General features: G+C 37.4%; 2 protein-coding genes across 5 annotated transcripts in view; one reads left to right on the forward strand and one right to left on the reverse strand.

The window, feature by feature from the left end:
* The window catches only part of CENPP (centromere protein P), a 115,166-nt gene that overhangs the window by 24,788 nt on the left and 71,619 nt on the right, over positions 1-18,759 (forward strand). The window contains exon 7 of one of the 4 annotated variants that reach the window (XM_069028166.1): positions 7,379-7,842. The exons of the other annotated variants lie outside the window; for them this stretch is intronic. Coding sequence (XP_068884267.1) covers positions 7,379-7,651 — 273 coding nt within the window. The 3' untranslated portion in view covers positions 7,652-7,842. Of the gene's footprint in view, positions 1-7,378; positions 7,843-18,759 lie in introns of those variants that run through there. 4 annotated transcript variants of the gene reach the window in all.
* OMD (osteomodulin) lies at positions 8,874-13,170 on the reverse strand. The gene is given in 4 exon segments (XM_069028142.1): positions 8,874-9,282; positions 9,823-10,778; positions 12,939-13,146; positions 13,149-13,170. Coding segments are annotated over 4 exon segments (1,506 nt in total). The 3' UTR covers positions 8,874-8,962.

The raw sequence follows: 18,759 nt of genomic DNA on the forward strand, positions 1-18,759 counted from the left end.
TAGGTAACTCAGTAAATGCTATCAAGGTGTAGAATTTCCATCTGATCTATGAGCAGCAGTTTTCTGGATTCGTAATGCGTTTCTTCCTCCCCCATCCTTTTCCTCATCATGAATTTTTGGCAGTCAGCACAAATGGGAGACAGATGACCAACTTTGAAAGTTTATAGAGTAGCTTTCTCAAGTCTTTAAAAAGTATGTAGCAATAAAATCTAGTGGGAATATATCCAGACTTACATTTCTCCTTTATTGTCATACCTTTTTTTTTTTTTTTTTTTCCAAGAGCAATATTGGTGATAAGCTGTGGACCTTTTGGTTAAGTTTTCTTTTAAGTGCTGTCTTGTTTAGCAGCCAAATGTCTGTAGTAAATCTGCAGAGTGACTACAGCCAGTTGCTCTCTAAAGTACTTTTGTGTTTATAATACTACCAGTTTCTGAACTCGTTTGGATTTTATAAAAAGGTTTGTAGTTTACTTCATATGCAAATTTAACAGTGTGGAGTTTGGACTTGAAGCTTGCTCTAGGATAATGCTGTGATGATATAATGGAGATGTGAAGGGAAGAGGCTCAGTAATGATAGAAACTGGGCCCCAAATCCCATTGGATGCTATTCTGCTGGAATAATGAGGACACCAGGAGCTTGGAAGAGGTTAAGTTGCAGTGTCAGTACCATCTTACCATCCCCCCAGGCTTCATGCATGTCTGGGAAGTAATGACGCAGCTCTGCTTCATACTTACCCTTTCCAGCTGCCACCCCTCTGCCAAACATCCAGGTTAACATTTCCTCTGTCTCTGGGGCATCCAGATGTTTCCAGTGCTTGAATGTAATCAAAAGATAACTATTCTAAAGGAAGAAAAGTAGTAAGTATTGAAGCTGAAAGCAAGATTGAAAATATTAAATATATTTGTTATAGTCTTATGATAATTTATTTTGTAAGTACTGAAATCCTTGATTTCACAGCTACATACATAGAATGTCTTAGGAATAGCTTTGTCTTTTCCTTACATATGACAACTTTAAAAAACGAGGGAAAACTACTAGATAAATGAAGCTTTGAAAATTTAGGAAGTCTTCATTTAAGGAAATTCTTGTTTGCTTTGATCTGCAAGAGGAGAAGAGGCTCTGGATTTTTAGACAACTTCAGGAACAGCTTCTGCACAAAACATTGTGAAAAGTCTGTGTTCATCAGGGTCACAAGATTTTGGTTGTGTGCTTATCATAGAAATGTTATGTGTAGTCACTGCAATAAAGGCACTTCTCAGAAACTCATGAATACTTCCTTACAAATACATTGAAAGAGTGAGATGTTAAGTAGTTCATTTGGCATGAGATCATCAAGGAGTAGCTTACAGTGCCAAATAAAGTAACCTTGTCCCATAGTTTGTCTGCATTGTCGTGAAAGAAGAAAATATATCAGCAAATAATGTCAAATGAAACCAGTTTTTATCTGAACATGTACCAGATGCTCAGATCAGCACAGGGATGGGGGTGGTATGAGTGGCTGCAGACAAGGAACAGGAATATTGCTTTGTTCCTGCTCAGAGTGACTAGAAATAACCACAAAATCATGTGAGGTGAAATATGTGGTTCATATGCACTGGCAGTAGGGGAGCTCACAGGAAATACCCTGGCAAGCAGGGAGTGCTTTCTAGGCACTGTTAGTGCTTGGAAATTGGATGTGTGTCTGTTGCTTGGACTCTGGTTACAAGGATCAATGTACTTGGAAGGTGCTTTCTTCTCTGGAAACCTAAGCCTGCTGTGTTGTTAACTCATTGAGCTCCAGTTTTTGAAGAGGGCCTTAATAATGTGTTCATGGTGTTTTTTTCTGATTTCCCCATGGTATCTCATTTGCACTGACTGATTTCCCCACAAAATACTTTCACCTGGAGTGTTAGGCATTTAAAAACATTATTTTTCCTAATGTTGTTGACATGAAATCGTGGCTTACATTTGAACAGTCGTCACATTTCCCTATAATTTTGTAAGGATATAAAGTGTAGCTGAAAGTGTAAATGAACCACAAGACTTCTTTTCTTGTAGTGGATAGAACCCAAGCCAGTCTGATGGGAGTGGATTCTGGTCTCTGGATTCTGCTTTCAGAAAAACTTAACTTTAGGGGAAAAGGCTTGCATACAGAGGAGGTGTAAAATTTGTTCTCCAAGGCTCCCTTCTGTCATGTTAGACAATGAAGAATAAAGAGCTTTTAGGAGAGAAAAAATGAGAAGTTGGAGGGGTATGGATGGCAGAGATAGGAAAAACATAGGAGAGCAAGACAGAAATGAGGGTAACTATCCAAACTATACATGTTGCCGACTAAATCTTCAGCATCTGGGAAATAATGAAAGTATTTAGTGCTGTTTATATGTCAATACAGAGGGGATAGACGTTCCTCTGTGCAAGACTGGTTGGAAATGACTTCTCCAAGGTGCCTGTAGGAATTACATGGAAGCAGGGGCTGGCACTGCCTATATAAAGACTTATGGTTGTGCAATGGGAGGCAGATCTCTGGAAAAAGAAAAATGGGGAGGAAAAAACATAGGGCCTTATCTCTGGGGTATGGGGTTTAATAAGGCTATGAGGCAGCACTAGGAACAGTCCCATAAAGTTGCCATCAAGATAGTCCTTATGAAATAAACCAAAGCTGAGATTCTTTTTAATAACTCAGGTTGTTCTATATTTAGACAAAGAAAGTGTATTTTGCAGCTGCTCAAAGACCTTGGCTTTCATCTTGTATCATAGTCCCTAAAGGATGATATTGGCAACTTCTGTAGTTTCTGAGTTTTACTGTTTATAAGTGTTCTTGGAAAAAAGTACTATGGATTATTGCTCAGCTGACCTGTGCTTATGGTGGATGCTGGGAATCACTTACACAAAATGCTCAAGAGTCAGTGTCTTCTCTTGGCCAGAAATTTGTGTGGGACAGAATGAGATGAGGACAAATTAGGAAAGCTTTTAAAGATTCCTGGGCGCAATGTTGGATCTTCTTTTGTGTGTGATATTTCTGTTTCATGTAGAAGGTAACATGGTAGAGGTTCCTTAGCATAGCTCTTGTGTGGAGTGTGATTTAAACACTTCACAATGTTGACCAGCTGTTCTGGATTGGAGCCATTATAACAGAAAAGGTTTTATAGAGGAAAAGATGGTTCTTGCACCAGCCTGATAACATGTACAGAATAATCTGTGAGCAGTGAGACACAGATTGACTGTTAAAGAGGGCAAAATCATTAAGTGATGTTAAAACTGAACTCGATGGTTCTATTTTTATTTTCTTCTTTTGTAACCTAAAAGAAATAACTTTTTGGAACAGTTCTCTACACAAGTTTTATTTTCTAAAACACAGGCCTTTTCTGCCTGATGTTTGTGTGGGATTCTACTTTCTAAAACGACTTTTATCTCTTTGCTGCTGCATAAGTGTGTGATACTCAGACTCCTTCATTCCCTTCTGCTTTTTGTTGAGGTCCTGATATAGGGTGTAAAAATAGTTTTAAGGCAGTTTAATGCCAGTGATGATGATGGGGTAGCATTTATTCTGGGAACTAAAGGTATCCCAGAGGGAGGAGGGAGCAATCTCCTGGTTTGAGGACTGAACGTGGTGCTATAGAAAAGTCATTGTGTAAAGTAAAGTATATTCCAACTCAGCACCCTTGAGGGATGGAGGAGGGTTCAGAGGTGGTATTTAATGTAAAATAAACATTATCATGCCCTAGAGAGAAAACGTAGAACATTCCTCAAGGTTCAGAATCACTAAAAAAGTACCTGAGATGAAATAGTTATGCATAAACATCTCCAGTATTTTTATGAAAAGTTGCAACTATTTCCAAAGCTCCGTAAATTAGATTATTTTAGGTCACTCTTAGGGCCACCAGCTGCAAACTGGAGACAGCTGAAAAATGACCTAGTGATTGTATGAACATCCTTCCATATGTTTCCGATTTATAATTGGAATTTTTTAAGGCTGAAGACATTACCTTTATTTCTTGCATTTCTGAAAAAGAAAAACTCCTTTTATCAGTTAGTGTGTTAGAAATTAATAAAGCACATTGTAAAAATCATGCACAATATTAAACAGAAATCAAACTCTGGTTACCAAATACAAATGATAACCAGAGAAACAGTGCTGTCCATTTACCCAGACCCCTCTGTCGAACACATGTTCTCTTGAACTTTGCTATGTGACATCAGTTATATCCTGAAACAAAAGCCAACCTACTGCAATTTATTACAGTTTCTTAGAATTCCTTCCAGAATTGGCATTACTTCCTTATGACAGTATCACCATTTGTTGAGAGCTGTTACTATGTCCACAGGGACATTTGAGTCAGGGCTCCAGGAATCATTGGCCTTATCCATATTTTACTTTGGTGTTCCAGGCATCTATTCCTCATGTTGTTCACAGCATCTGCTTTTACTCTCTGTGTTCATGGCTCATCTTCATGTTTGTCTGTTTTCCTTGTGGTTTACTTTTAGATTAGGGGAAGGTTGATTATTTTTTTTTCCCCCCTTCTTTCTCTGTAGATGATGAATTGATGCAATGAATTACAAGACTGTGTTATTATTTATTTTCCTTTTAAATTAATTAGGTTGTTAGAAATACAAATTTTGGGCAAAACAGTTAAAAACATTAAAAAATGTTCGTATTTGTGGAATTCCATAAATTGCAATAGTGTATACACAAGTTGGCTTATAGCTGAATAGTTCATACTCTTGCATCAGTACTGGAAAATGATTGTGAAATCTCTTCTGTGTATATTTTTTTGATTGAAAATATAGTATGTTCCCCTTTCCTGCTTTTTAGGTAGGAAATGCCTGTGATTATTGCTCTCAATGATCAGGTTGGGAAACAAAGAAGGAAATGGATTAATACTTTAAAAGTGGAATGTGAATATGTTAAACTAAGTCAGAAAATGTGAACTGTAAAATATCTGTTTTCTATAGAGGAGTTTCTGTCCTCATCCACCGACCTTTTATTATCAGAGTACTGAAGCAAAGTGTGAAAAATATTTATCAGAAAAGGCAAAAATATTCCCATTTTTCTGAGGCTAAAGGGAGAAATGTATACAGTTGGTTTGAACTATTGTTATTCCTCTTTCTTTTGATTTTTATAACCTCGTGGGGCCGGCGCTTTACCTGAATTGCTCATGGAGATGCAAAATTCCAGATCAAGCTTTGTTTCTGTATTTTCTGACTGTGTTGTAAACAAACTCATTATGCTGTTTGATTGTTAGGTTTTGCCATTAAATAAATGGCATGCTTAATTCTTAATTTATGAATCTATTTCCTGCTTTAGAAATACCGTATAAGCTGAAAGTAAATACCAGAGCAAACATGAAGCAAGTATGTTTTGACATTCTATCAAGGCAGGAGCAGTACCAGCACGTTATCAGGACAGGGAGAACATAGAACTGGGTGTGGAATTAATAATAAAGATTAGTGTACAATATCCTGTCTCCAGCAATGCCCATAAACCGATGCTTTGAGAAGACTGAGAATAGGACAATCACGTATGATCCTTCTCTCTATCCTGTCTTCAAGTGTTCTTCCATTCTCCAGCTATTTTCAGCTCAGCACTTCTGTACCTACTGTATTTCGTTTAGCAGCCTTTAATGGATCTCTTCCAAGGAACACAATTACTGTTCCAGCCTTTTCTCAACACTGTGTCTAAAAACGCTCCTGCTTCCACTGTGTGCTTAGGTACACAGGACATGTGAGCTTCATGTGATGGCTCCTTCCCTTCTACTGGAGCAGTCGATCCCCAGACCCTTGCTGACGATGCAACTCATAATTTTGTGGGCATCTTCTGTATCCCCCCTCAGCCATCTCTTTGCTGAGCTGCTGAGTCCTAGTGCATTCCATGTTGTTGATATAGAAACCATTCCTTACATTTGGTGACCTTGCTCTAATCCTTTTCCAATCATGCCTCATGTAATTACACCAGCTACCTGAGGCTTTGGAAGTCAATACTGTGTTTAGTGTCTGGCTGAGCCACAGATTTATAGTGGTGTCTTGATGTCTCTTGTTTTCCATTTGTCTCTAGTTACTCTCTCCATTTGAGTTTCCTTTTTATGACTCCTGGGCACTGAGCCAGTGTTTTCACTGAACACCTATTGCTGCTGAAGCACTTCTGAGTCTTGCCTCCTGAGTGATGCTGGTGAGGTCATCCTTGGTTAGTTTTAATGTGAAACTAAGATCATCATTTCCTTGGACATCACTTCTCATTGAACAATGTCGAGCTCCACTGGCTGTCTTACCATCCTGAGGTCCTTGTGCAGCCATTCTTCAGTGTCACTTAGCAATCATTGTTGGCATCTCACTTCACAGCCTGGTTTGCCTATCTCTTGCTAGCATTTTAAATGGAATAAATTCCAGCACAGGCCCTTTGCAAAGCTCCCACCAGTGGGATCCCCTCCACAGTAAGAACTGACCATTTATTCTTAGGCTGTTTCTTATCTTTTATTTTGTTTTTGTTCATGCCGTTGCCTCCTAATCTGTGGCAGCTTAATTTCCTTAAAAGCCTTTAGAAATTTTTGTAGGCTGTTTGGACCAGGATCTCCCTTTTTCACATCCTTCATGATTCCCTCAGAGAACTCCAAGATATTTGCAAAGCAAAAACATCATGACTTTTACAGAAGGCATCCCCAGTGTTACCAGAGCAAATTGCACTCAGCTAGATACCCATTAATCCAGTACTTTATTATAAATTCTCATTTCTCTAAGGCTACCAAGTCTTTAGTTCCCTGTCCACTGTAAAAGCCTATTTGCTACAGGTGATACGATAATATTAATTGAAAGAAAAGTATTTATAGTAGTTCTATTTGTAATACAAATTTCATGTTCCACCTCAATGAGTCAAGTGTAGTAAGACAGCTCTGAAGTTTTCAATAATTTCCAGTTTGAGAAATGTATATAACATCAATATCTTGACTTCTACTTTAAAGCTGTTTTGTTTCATAAATGTTTGTAAAAAGCAGAAAGTTTGTTATAAAAGATGTAATATTCATACTGTAGCTGGATAGTGTTCTTTTAAAGCTGAGCAAGCCTTTCAAAAAAGCCTCTATTTTAGATTTGCATTTTGTGCACCAGTCACTTAAAATTGGAAATAGTTGAAAGGATCCCTAAGGTTAATATACTACATGTATATATTAATAAAGCTATAAAGTCAGAGATATATCTAAATTCTGTATATACTGTACATAAATGATATTGTGTACTTAAAAGAAGGAATGAACACATGTATGTTTGTTGCTTATTCATAAACCCAGAGGTGTTTCAGGGTGATAAATGTTAATAATTTTTTTTGAAAAAAAAGATGACAAATTCTGTAGCACTGTGAATTTGTGGGGTGACCATAAAATATTTTGCTATGAATACTGTATCTGTTCAGAATGCAGGTAAGAAAAAGGGGAAGGAGAGAGGAACAGATTTCTCGTGTTACTTGGCTGAAGATCCACAACTTAATAACGACAGAATAAATTTTGTACCCATAAGTTCTTACAACCAGCTGTCCTTAAAGACTATATATATTCTTAAAGTTTATATTCATAACTTTACAATAAATCTTTCTCTTAAAAAAGTCATTAAGTATTTTCATTTTCTTAATATTTCAGTTGATACATCAGAAACCATAAATATGAAGATGGGCTTAAAAAATAACTGAAATTCTAAGAGAAAAAATGAAACCTGCCTAACTTCTCAAATTCTAATAGAAATCAGATTACATTGTACTTTAAATGTAGGACAACTAAAAAGACTACATAAAATTATGCAAAGTTGATAATATGATGTATGGGTTTATTACTTGCAAACATTTCATTCTGCTGTTGAAACTGAGGATTTTTTTTCCCCCTCTCAGCTAGTAAAGCTCTATCAGGGAAAATGTGCTGAAAAATAAAGAAGTTATTAAAAAAAAGCAATGAAGTGCTCTGTAGTGTTATCTTCCCCTGTAGTTATCTGGATGTGTTTCTAGGCATAAGATATAACAAAAATTTGCATAGCTCAAAGCTTTCTTCAGGTTACTTAAAGCAATGTTGATTCTACTTTGAAGCAGAATACAGGTGATTGGTATTAGCTGTGCAGAGGGAGGGTCTAAATTAATAGTTAAAAATCCTGCAATGCTTCTCTTTGTTCCTGTTCTACTTGATGAATAATTCTAAATGAAAAGATTACATTACATTTCTACGTGTCTCCTAAAATAACATGGGCTGAAGCACAGGGAAAATATAAATGCTAATGGTTCAGTTGTGTTAGTGCACATGCTTTTCCCTAGGTCCCAGCAGCTTGGTGAAGGATTGTTTATTGCCTGTGTTAGTAGTAAGAAGCTGAAATCTCATTTGAAAGATTGTGATAGTTAAAGGACAGCCAAAGAAGTGAATGTTATAATACAGCTTGTCAGGACACTTGAAACATAGTATGGGGAAGGTTTGAATCTCCTTATTTGTGATGTCCTTGTCCAGTTAGAAATTGGAAGAAGAAATATTTGTACTTCTGGGAGATGTGGAGGAACCTTGAGGAAGCATTTTGTAATCTTACTCTCTGGTCCTTTTCTCTAGTGTGTCTCTTTGTTTCTGCTGTCAGCAGTAGGATGTAGAGCTGAATGATTTTTGGCCTTAATCACTCGTTCCTATTGAATATGGCACTGATTTGTATCTTAGTCATTTTGCAGCTGAGTCACTTTAGAACACAGAAGCTTTTCAGGTCAGTTTTCTTTGGCTTTGGCTGCTCACCCAAAAGTGAGCCCATCATCAACCCAGGTTATGCATCAGGCTTTTATCTAATGCTCATATGAGTGCTGTTTGTTCCTAGTAATGTTTTTTACTACACCAATAATAGGACTTTTACCTATTTAAAATCCTGTCTCCAGTTTACAGGTGCATCTTGAATATCCCAAACTGTCCAGTTGTTCTAGGATAGATACGAATAACCCATGCTAATGAAAAGTTTCCATATACACTTATTACCAATGATTACTTCAGTGATAGTAAGGATGAAAATAGCTGTCTTCTTCTTCATGATCTTCTTCGGTTTCTTGATTGAGCGTTTCATGATTGTCTTCTGCTTCCTGGAATTCCTCTGGCGTTAGAAACCGCCGAAACACCGGTGTTCTGAGCTGACTTGGCCTGTTGGCAGTGACATTTTGCTCTCCATAATAAATGGTTCTGATGAGAGGGAAGCAGAAGAAGGCGTAGGTGCTGATGGGGCTCGTGAGCTTGTTCTGGTCCACCCGTATGTAGGTTAACTGGTTGATGTTCAATGGGTCCAGAGTTGGACACATCACAGTAATATTGATGTCTGTAAGAGAGTGAAAAATATTAATTGAAATGCAGAAAGTGGTTATGTTTTAGACCTATTGCAAAAGTGAAACTTGCGTTTTGAAATTTAAAATGGAAAATATTTTTGTGGTGCACAGTAATATAACCCTTCTCTGTGTTTTAAATCAGCTTTGTAAATGACAATCATACCAGTTTGGGGGCTTGCAAAATATAAGGTTGTGGGTAAAGAATTTGTAATTACTGTTTTATGTTAATGAAATATTTTTGTAATTCTTTTTCTCTGTATGCTTTTATCAGTTGCCAAAATCAGAAGTAATTTTCAAAAATATTTTAGCTGTTACATGGAAAACTGGCATTAACTTCTACAAAAAGTTGCCAGTTAGAGATAAGCTTCAAAAATTAAATCCTCTCTAATTTCAAATTGGTCTCAAATGACTGAGGATGTGTTTATATTGCATCCTGGAGACTATAGGATGATATTCTCCCCATACTCCTCCCACAATTAATGCCAAAGTCCACTAAGTTTATTGCTTTTTATGAAATTTAACCATCAACCTACTTTCAATTTCATTGTCTTCAATGTACAAATGCTGCAAACTTCTCGGAATATAGAACACTTGTTTCAATTTGTTATGGCCAAGATTAAGTTCTAGAAGGTTGGGTAGATTAAAGGTGTTGATTGGAATGTTCTGCAGGTTATTGTGGGACATTCTTAGAGCAATGATTTGGGGAAGTCTTTTGAAATAGTTTTCTGGGATATGTGATATGGAGTTATTTTCAAGAGAAAGATGCCGAAGAGATGATGGCAGGTCAGGAGGCATTGTCTGTAATCTGTTGTTGCATAAGTTGAGCTGCATTAAATTTTTCATGTTTGAAAAGGGCTTTTCTTTGAATACTGAGTCATCAAGTAAGTTATTGCAAAGGTCAAGCACAGTCATGTTGGGCAGTCCTTCCAATGCATTTCCAGGTAACCGGGAAATTCTATTGAAACCAAGGAGGAGTCTCTCTAGAGAGCTGGGCAGAGGGAATGGAAATTCTTCTAATTCATTATGCTGTAAATGCAGTTGCACTAAGTTTGAAAGTTTGGCAAAAACACCATGGTCAATCATATGGAATTTAATTTTGTTGTAGCTGAGGTTAATTTCCCTTAGGAAGGTAACATTAGTGAATGGTCCTGTAGGCACAGCTTCAATGTTGTTGTTTTGCAGATAAAGTTGTTGGACATGACTGGGGATGTTTGGTATTGTCTTGAGTTTCCGGTGATCACAGTACATGGATAAGGGAAAAGCTGGTGGACAGAAGCATTCTTTGGCACACTCAGATGGGAAAGGAAAAGGAGGAACTTCAATTTGGGTGTTTGGGTTAAAAGAATATGGAAATTGATGATCTGGCTCCCCACCATATTCATCCTCAAAATCATAGTCTTCATATTGACAAATGACCAAAGCAGCCCGGAGGAGGTAAAGGATCAATAGCTGGCTCAGAATCCCCATATTTAAATCTGTATGTTGTGACCTGTTGATGAGAAGAAACATTAAGTATTAGATAGATATAAAATAAATAACACAACAGTTTTAAGAAGCAGCAAGATATAATGAAGTAAGTAGAATAATGCCTTTTTTTGGCAACACTGTGACATTACTAGCAAACACAAGTTTTGACGTAAAAAACATAAACAAATTTGCTGTCCTTGAAGTAAACAGAGGGTTTCTGGTCTGACTTCAAACAAGGAACAGCTTTCTACCTGTGCTGTGCTTGATATTGAAGGATACCATAACAGGATTGTTTCTATAAAGAGAACATTGAAATAGATTACTTGAAAATATTTTATATTATGTAAAATAGAAATTTCTGTGGCTTTGCAAATTGTGTGTTCTGTGGCATTTTGTGTAGCCTTCTTCTGCCTCTGAAATCATATGTTCTTTATAGATGAGAAGTAATTTACCTTCCAAGTACCCTACTGAGGTGAAATCTTGATGCTGTGAAAGGCAAATAATTTCACAAGTCAAATTTCTGATGCTCAAAGCCAGTCTAACATTTTAGAGCACGTTATGCAGTCAAAGGAACCCTGCTATTTGGCAGAATGAGAGTCATGAATCATGTCAAGCTGTTCAACTTAAACAGCAATGAGTCAAAATGTTACATTGCAGGTCAAACCACAGAAATCATGGAAAAAATTAAGAGATTTTGCTCAGTATAGTACAAGAACCCTGAAGCAGAGAGAGAAGAACAGATATTCTCAGTTTTTTTCATATATGTTTTGTACCCAAGGGACTCCTTGTTTCCTTGTTAATCTCAATATTTGTTTACTGAGCACTCTTAGTATTAAAGGAGATGAGACAAGCGGTCATTTCTGATATTCCTTGTGGTGATTATCTAATGCATGATGTATTCTATGAACTGAACAAGAGAGAATTCTAAGGAGAGAAGTAGTAACCCGCTCTTGGAATTTAATGCATCCTTGTACTCGTCCTGTGTGACACAGCCTGTGTGTGCCAGTGGCTGGTGTCACCATGTGGCATTGCCTAACCTGCACATCCAACTTGATGTTTGAATGTAGTCAAGTGTCATAACTGATGAAAACCTTAAAACCAGTTTGGGGGGGAGTCAGGAGCTTCACTCCGGGTAGGTCCTTAGCAAAGCCAGGGACTCCATATCCCTGCAGCACTGTGGGATGTCTGAACTAATGAAGCAATTAACAGAGACAAAGAGCAGCCTGGCACTGAACATAAATGCACTGCACTCGTAAACTGTGCTGGGTTGAGAAGCAATTGTGCTTCAGGAGGAATTCACTGGGTTTCACATTTCAGGCAGTGTATATCAGAATATCTTCTAATCAGTCCTGTTGGTGTCTGTATATCTAAAATCTGTTTGTAACTCCTGCAACTGCCTTCTGGTTTTGCAGAACAGATCCCAATCTGTCCCCCGTGCCTATTTCATGCTTTTCATTTCCTTTTGATTCCTCCCTCTTCGGTTTCAGTCCAGAACTTGAGCTTCACCTTCTAGTTCTATTCTCTCAGCACTTTTGCTCCATGTCACAAAATTTCCAATTAATATTTTTTGTTCTCAGTGCCACAATTGTCCTTAGAAACCAGGAGGAACAACTCACAAAAGTGTGCTCGGTTTGAGCAATCAGGCCTTTATGGGATCAATCTACTTGCCACGTAGACAATGTGAAGAGAACTCCCATCATGTCAGACAAAATGATAAATAAGAAGTACTATGTACCAAAGTCTCCCACAGGTTTTATGGAGAGAGAGAAGCTGGTTTTGGGAAGACCTTTTGATATGTTGGCTGTACCTGAGTATCTTACTGGTAGAACGGTACCTGTCCTGCTGGGCTTGCAGGTCATGTCTTAAAGCACTGAGACACTGACACCTCTTCATGAAATATTTCTAAGAACTTAACTAGCTTTAAGGCAGTCATGTCAGGTGAAACCTGATAACAGGAGATGCAGGTCAGATGCACACAATATGATAAAACACAGAACTATAAAGTTGAAAAAAAAAAAAGTAGGAAATCTTAAAAGCTTGATTGTCTACCATCTGTAATGAGCTCAGAGCTCAGTAACTGTATTTGTAAGCAGTTTACTAGCTGAAAGCTAAATGTTATATAACATGCATGAATCACTCTTCACTGAAAAAATAACAATCAGTTAATTTTATTCCTGCTTACCAAGAAAACTTACTCTTTGGAAGTCTGAGAAGTTCAAGTTGTAGAGAGCAGCAAGTTCTTGTGCTCGTGAAATCATCTGAGACATAGCCTACCCCAGCTGGAGGAACAAAAGGTCTGTCTAAGCCATATTTTGTGGTAAGGCGCCTTGTGGGAAGGCAACACGAAATAATAGCCTTGGCCCCTCTTCTGATTTGCCAGTAAAATTTAAAAAAACTGCTTTGTGCCACATCATCACTTGCTGTAGATGCTGTGTCATAAGGCTGTGAAGCAATTTCTCCTTTTGTTAAAATCGCTTCAATATAATCGGCAGGATTCTTTCAGTGTTACCAACTCCCATTTAAAAAAAGATAATAAGTCTTCAAAAATGATTACAGAGGTTATTAGTTCATAGCGTGGGTTCATCCGCAGTGATTCAGTTCTGCAAAGGGTTTGTCCTCTGAGGATGAAGTTAAGAAGCAGCAAAAAAAAAATTAACCTTACCAAAATCAAGGGGGAAGCATGTGCTATAGAAAAGTTCTTAAAAACATTTTCCTTATCCCTTCCCCCATCCCCATAATGTCTATGTTCTGTCCCCTTCCTGCAAAGGAGTTGTGCTATACAGTGCTGTTGGTGTGGTAGTGTTGAAGTTCAACATTCTCAGTAACTTTCCAACATCTTCTTTGCTAAGTTGTATAGAGAGAGCATAAATCTTGTGAAGAGGGTAAATATGACATGAAATATAAACCATTTTACTCAAGAAAAAGATTTATCTTAGGTTTTAAGAGGAATTAAAGAAAGAAGGCACAGTTCTGCCTTTGCTGTTGTATGATACTTAAATAACTGTCCTATATGCAAAAGATGTAGAAAATGGACAATTTTTTTTTGTGAAGTGGTTTATGATTTATCCAAAGCATTCAGTTATGCTTTTGGTTTGGTAAAAAGAATTACATTGTTTCAAAATCTGTTCACAAGGAAGAATCTGGTTCTGAAAAATTCTTTTTAAAAAGTGTCTTAGAAGTATCATAATTTTTTGGAAAATGTAGTAAGCTTATTTCTTTTGTCTTTGAGCTTCATGAAGCAGATGATTTGCTTGACCTTTTCAAGTTTCTTCTTTAATATTGAGGACAAGAACATGTTTAAGAAGATAAATCATATGTAATTCTAACATTTGGGGTATAAAGAAAAGCACCAGCAGTCATGACCAAAATGATATTGCAGGAGTTGGCAATACTGGAACTAAACTAAAGCAGTCATGTATTTATGTAGAGAATACAGAATACAAGGGAGAGTTTGAAAGAGAGAAATGAAAACTCCATAATCCTTGATTAATAATACCACAAATAGTTGAATAGCTACATTGTACCACTAAATCAAAACCAGTAGTTTTTTGGGGTTTTTTTAAGAATTAATAGAATACATGCACAATGAGAGATGAAAAAAGCCCCAGCAAGTTTGTTAGGACCAGTTACTAAAATGTTATTGGCTGCTGCAAAGTTGGGGTATTTTTTAAGCACAAGACAAAGAACATGTTGCATATTTTGGAAGCTTTGTTCTAATAACAGTTGTAAGCAAAACATACATAAAACTATTTATCTAAAGATAAAAATTAGAGTTCCAATTTCATACCTGATATTTTTTCTATTGTTTTCTATTACTGATTGTGTCCCAAAGTCTCTTAAGCTCTTAGAAGACCTAAAATCTCATGGTGCATTTAAAAATCCATGATGGCAGGACAGAAGAGTCTGTCCTTTGAAAAATTGTGGTAAAGCTCTTGATTTGAAGCATATTGAGCTGCAGAAGCTGATGCAGCTCTAGCCATGGAATATATTAAGACTCAGTTCCTGTTTTGTTGCAAGAGCTGTTTTGGAGACAAACAAGTCTATACTTTGTGATCGGTCAAGTTGTGTGGTTTGATCCTCATTTTCATTTGTGGTGTGGCAGGAATTCCCTTACAAGGCAGATAATGAGGGGATTAAATTTAGTATCTTTCATGCAAGACTTCTTGTTTCAAAGGCTGTGAAAATTTACTGTATTTTCAGCATGTTTTGTTTTTCAGTTTTAAGAATGCTTTGGAAGGACTTATTTTTAATGTTGATTTGTGATTTTTTTTTTTCATAATTTTATTTTTGCAGATGTGATGCAAAGTAGGAGGTGTGTCAAGCTGGAAATCTGAGTTGGCTTCAAGCTGATTTATTTTCTTTAGCTAAACTTGGATGGATCCTTTTCATCAATTAAAATCTTAGGAATTTCACCATCCCCATTAACTGCATTCAGTTTATGAGACTTGTCAGCTTTTTCAGTTTTGTTTCTGAGCTGAAGGCACAAGAAAGGAGACTGTTCTAGTATTTTATGAATTTAAGGGGTTTTAGCTAGTTGAGTATGGTCTACCAAACACATTTAAATTTCCAAATATTAGTCAAAATGTTCTTGGGATAAAGATCACCAGTGGCCTTGAGGTGAATAGGACTGACCCTGATAATAAGAAAGGTATAAATTACTTGGCCTTTTATATTCACTGTCTTACTGTAAAAGACTTCCGGGTTTCTTTGTGTTTGGTGGGTTTTTCTTGGTGGGTTCTTTTTTCCTTTTCTTCCAAAACTTAAAATGGCCCATATGAAGTATAAAGGGAGGGAAAAAAGTGCATTTTGTTTATAGAGGATTTAAAGAACTCGGATGAAACCAAGTTGTGAAAGTTAGACCTGAGGATTGTGTTGGAAGCATGATCTTGATAGAACTGGCCCTGCCAGCAGATGTCTGAAAAAAGGCCTCAAGCTCAAAATTTTAAAATCCTTAGTTGAAAGCTTTGAAGGAATTCTGTGTTTTAGATAAGGATTGGTGATGCTTGTTCCTCTGAGTGCACAGTAAAAAAGGGAGTGCATAGTCAGATACAACAAGGAACCGTGAAGGTTGTAATTTGGTTCCTCGTAAAGCCTGTGGGTTCCTGAAGTAGGAAACAGCTGCAGGCAGTGTCATCGAGGCTGGGCTGCACTTCATTGTAGGCACAGAAGCTCTTGGCATCCCAATCTCAAGGTCTTAACTGGCAGCCCAGCACTGCTGTCAGCAGCCACCTGCAGCCTGTGTGAATTCCATGTATGATCTGCAAAGGTGCTTCTTATCTGTGCTTGCCATCGACAGATGTGACTGAATATCGGGACTGTAGTGGCTGCTGGATTTATTTATCCTGTGCCAGAACTCATCTGAAAATTCAGTGATTGCAGTGTAGAGCTCAGCAAACCGAGATGCTGAAGGTCTTGTTCTTGCAGAGCTGCAGCCCAGCCCGAGCCCTCACAGACTTGGTGGTGTTCTGCTCTTCATGGAATGGAAAGTCATTCCAGGAGCAGTCCCTGTGGGAACGTGTGTTTTTAAAGGTTATGGAAAAGGGGCCATCAAATCATATCAACAGTCCTGCAAGCTGAGACAAGGCCTAATCTGTTTAAAAAAGCAAAGGAGGACGGAGCTGTGCCCTGTGTGGGGCTTTCTGTTGCCTCTGACCTGAACCTTGTTGTGTGGTCCCTATTTATTTCCCATTCAGTAGGTGGTATTATGAGATCAAAACTCTGGCAATCCACATCTTGTGCAGCCTGTTTTAAATGTTTTGCTAAGAGCTCCTGGGAAGAACATGTTGAGCAACTGAAAACAGTTGAGCTTATTGACCTTGTAGCATGGGAATTAATATAACCTCATAGGAAATTACTGAGTAACGTCTACTAATGAACAGTAATACACTGATTTTTTTAGGGCTGAATTCACTACAAGAATCTATGCATCTAGAAGCAATACATTAGGAATGCCTGATCTCATTAGGTTATCTGTTACACGAGTGCATGAACGTGTGCAAGGAACAATTGGTATTGCAAAAGCAGAGTATCGAGTTTCCTGGCATGTTCAAAGTTATAATAGGTGAGGTTTTTGTATGACAGTATCAATTTATGGTAGTGGATAATTGAAAGACTGACAGAAGAGGAGGGATGTAACAGTTTTCTGAGTATATTGCTTCATTAGAAACCTTAGAAAGTTTCTATTGGGAGGGTTGTTTTTTTTTTAATGGATTTTACTTTCTACAGTAGAGGCATCTAAATAGTCCTCATCATGTAGTGTTTCTACTAACACAGCAACAAATAGTCATAAACAATTTACACTGGAATAAAACAAGTTGAAAATTGTTGTAAGCAATATTATCTGCAGCAAATAGTGTCTGGTTACTCTAAAATACCCTTGAACTACTGTATGGAATTATGAATCTCTGCTGAGGAGAGTCGCTGTTGTCAGCTGATGCTTAAGTGATTTTAGTAATTTAATAGCTTGTTTAATAAATATGCTTTGCTTTATCCTCTGTATTTTTATACAGACTGCTTGGGTTGTTCCAGGATAGATGACTTTGGGCTGTGTTTTCCTCCCATGTGGAGTTCTGGGAATAGTTGTCTGGTTTTGCAACCACTGTTTACTGGTACAGGTATATTCGTTTTCCTGAGGCAGCATTAGCAGTTGGACCTCAAACTTTAACATAGTCTTTTAGTTTGCCTGATTTGTGTCTTATATAAAATTATATAAATGATCACAGGATATGACAGGTATCTTGCAATCATTAATAAACATTGGAAATAAACTAAAAGAACACTGTGTTTTGGAATGGAGGAAAGTGAGGAAGGTAATGGAGCTGAGTGTGTCTATTCCAAAGCAGGCGCTTCTCATTTATTTTGAGAAGAACTGCTGATTTCACTGCTCTAAATTGCTAGATGTCTCAAAGAGATTATGTGAATTCTACCATAATAAGTTATATTAATACCTTATTCATTAGCTTCTTCCATTCGTTTATAGCTAAGGACTTCCTGCAGTTTTGTTAAAAGAATTAGAAAATATGTCTGCAACTTCAGATTGTTCCCAGGTTTGTATCCAATCTGAAAATCATGTGTTTATAAGCTTTTTTAGGCACTTTCAGGCAAGGATACAGAGTAGTTGTCTAAGCTATTTGCCAAAGCATTCCTGAATGATCATGAATAGGAAAATGTTTTGCATTAGCAAAAATGTTCCCCTTGTACGTGATGGAAAGTGCTTCCTATTTATGCTTTTGAGTGTGTTTAAGAGTGATGGTCCTTGATTTTACAATGACTACAGAATGTATTTCTTTTCTTAAACACCTATTGCTCTAGAAATGTTCAAGCAAATACAGCTGTCCAGCCTGGTGGTGTAGAGGATTTTGCCAGTCAGCCTCTCAGCTCTTTCCTATAGTCTGGAAACTGAACATCAGCCTTAAAATGGTTCTTAATTTTTACTATCCCTTCTTTCTTAAAGAGAATAAATCCTCTCCTTTTAGCACAAGACCTTGTAATGCTGGCACCACATTGCCTTCATGGCCTGCAGTGCAATTCTTACGCAGCCAGAATCTGTGACTTGGAAGCTTTCACAGGAACACCAGGTGTTATTACACATCATTCTGTATCCTGGCATATTGTTTTATAAGGAAAGATATAATCTCTCTGCCCTTTATTTCCTTCAGTTACTCTCCATTTTTATCTCTATTTTGTTTGGACTGTCTTTAATATTAATGCTCTTTTGGAGGCGATGCTTGTGCATGCACCTGTATTGTGCCTGACATATAAAATAAATGTGTCTTTTGATTTATGGCAGCTAATCTAATCAAAAGAGTTTCTCTATGGTTTGAATAATTTGTGAGTCACAGCTGCTCCTTGGTAGAACTCGGGGTGGGAGTCTTTATTTTGATCCAGTCACTCTGGCTGGAAGTTGTTTCTTCTATTACCTGTTCTGGGATCCTTAAAAGGCCTTACGGTGAAGACTTTAGTAAGGCTCACACTTAAACCAGCATTCAGAGAATCACAAAATG

Source organism: Aphelocoma coerulescens, chromosome 12, assembly GCF_041296385.1.
Source record: "Aphelocoma coerulescens isolate FSJ_1873_10779 chromosome 12, UR_Acoe_1.0, whole genome shotgun sequence".
In the NCBI taxonomy this organism is placed as follows: Eukaryota; Metazoa; Chordata; class Aves; order Passeriformes; family Corvidae; genus Aphelocoma; species Aphelocoma coerulescens.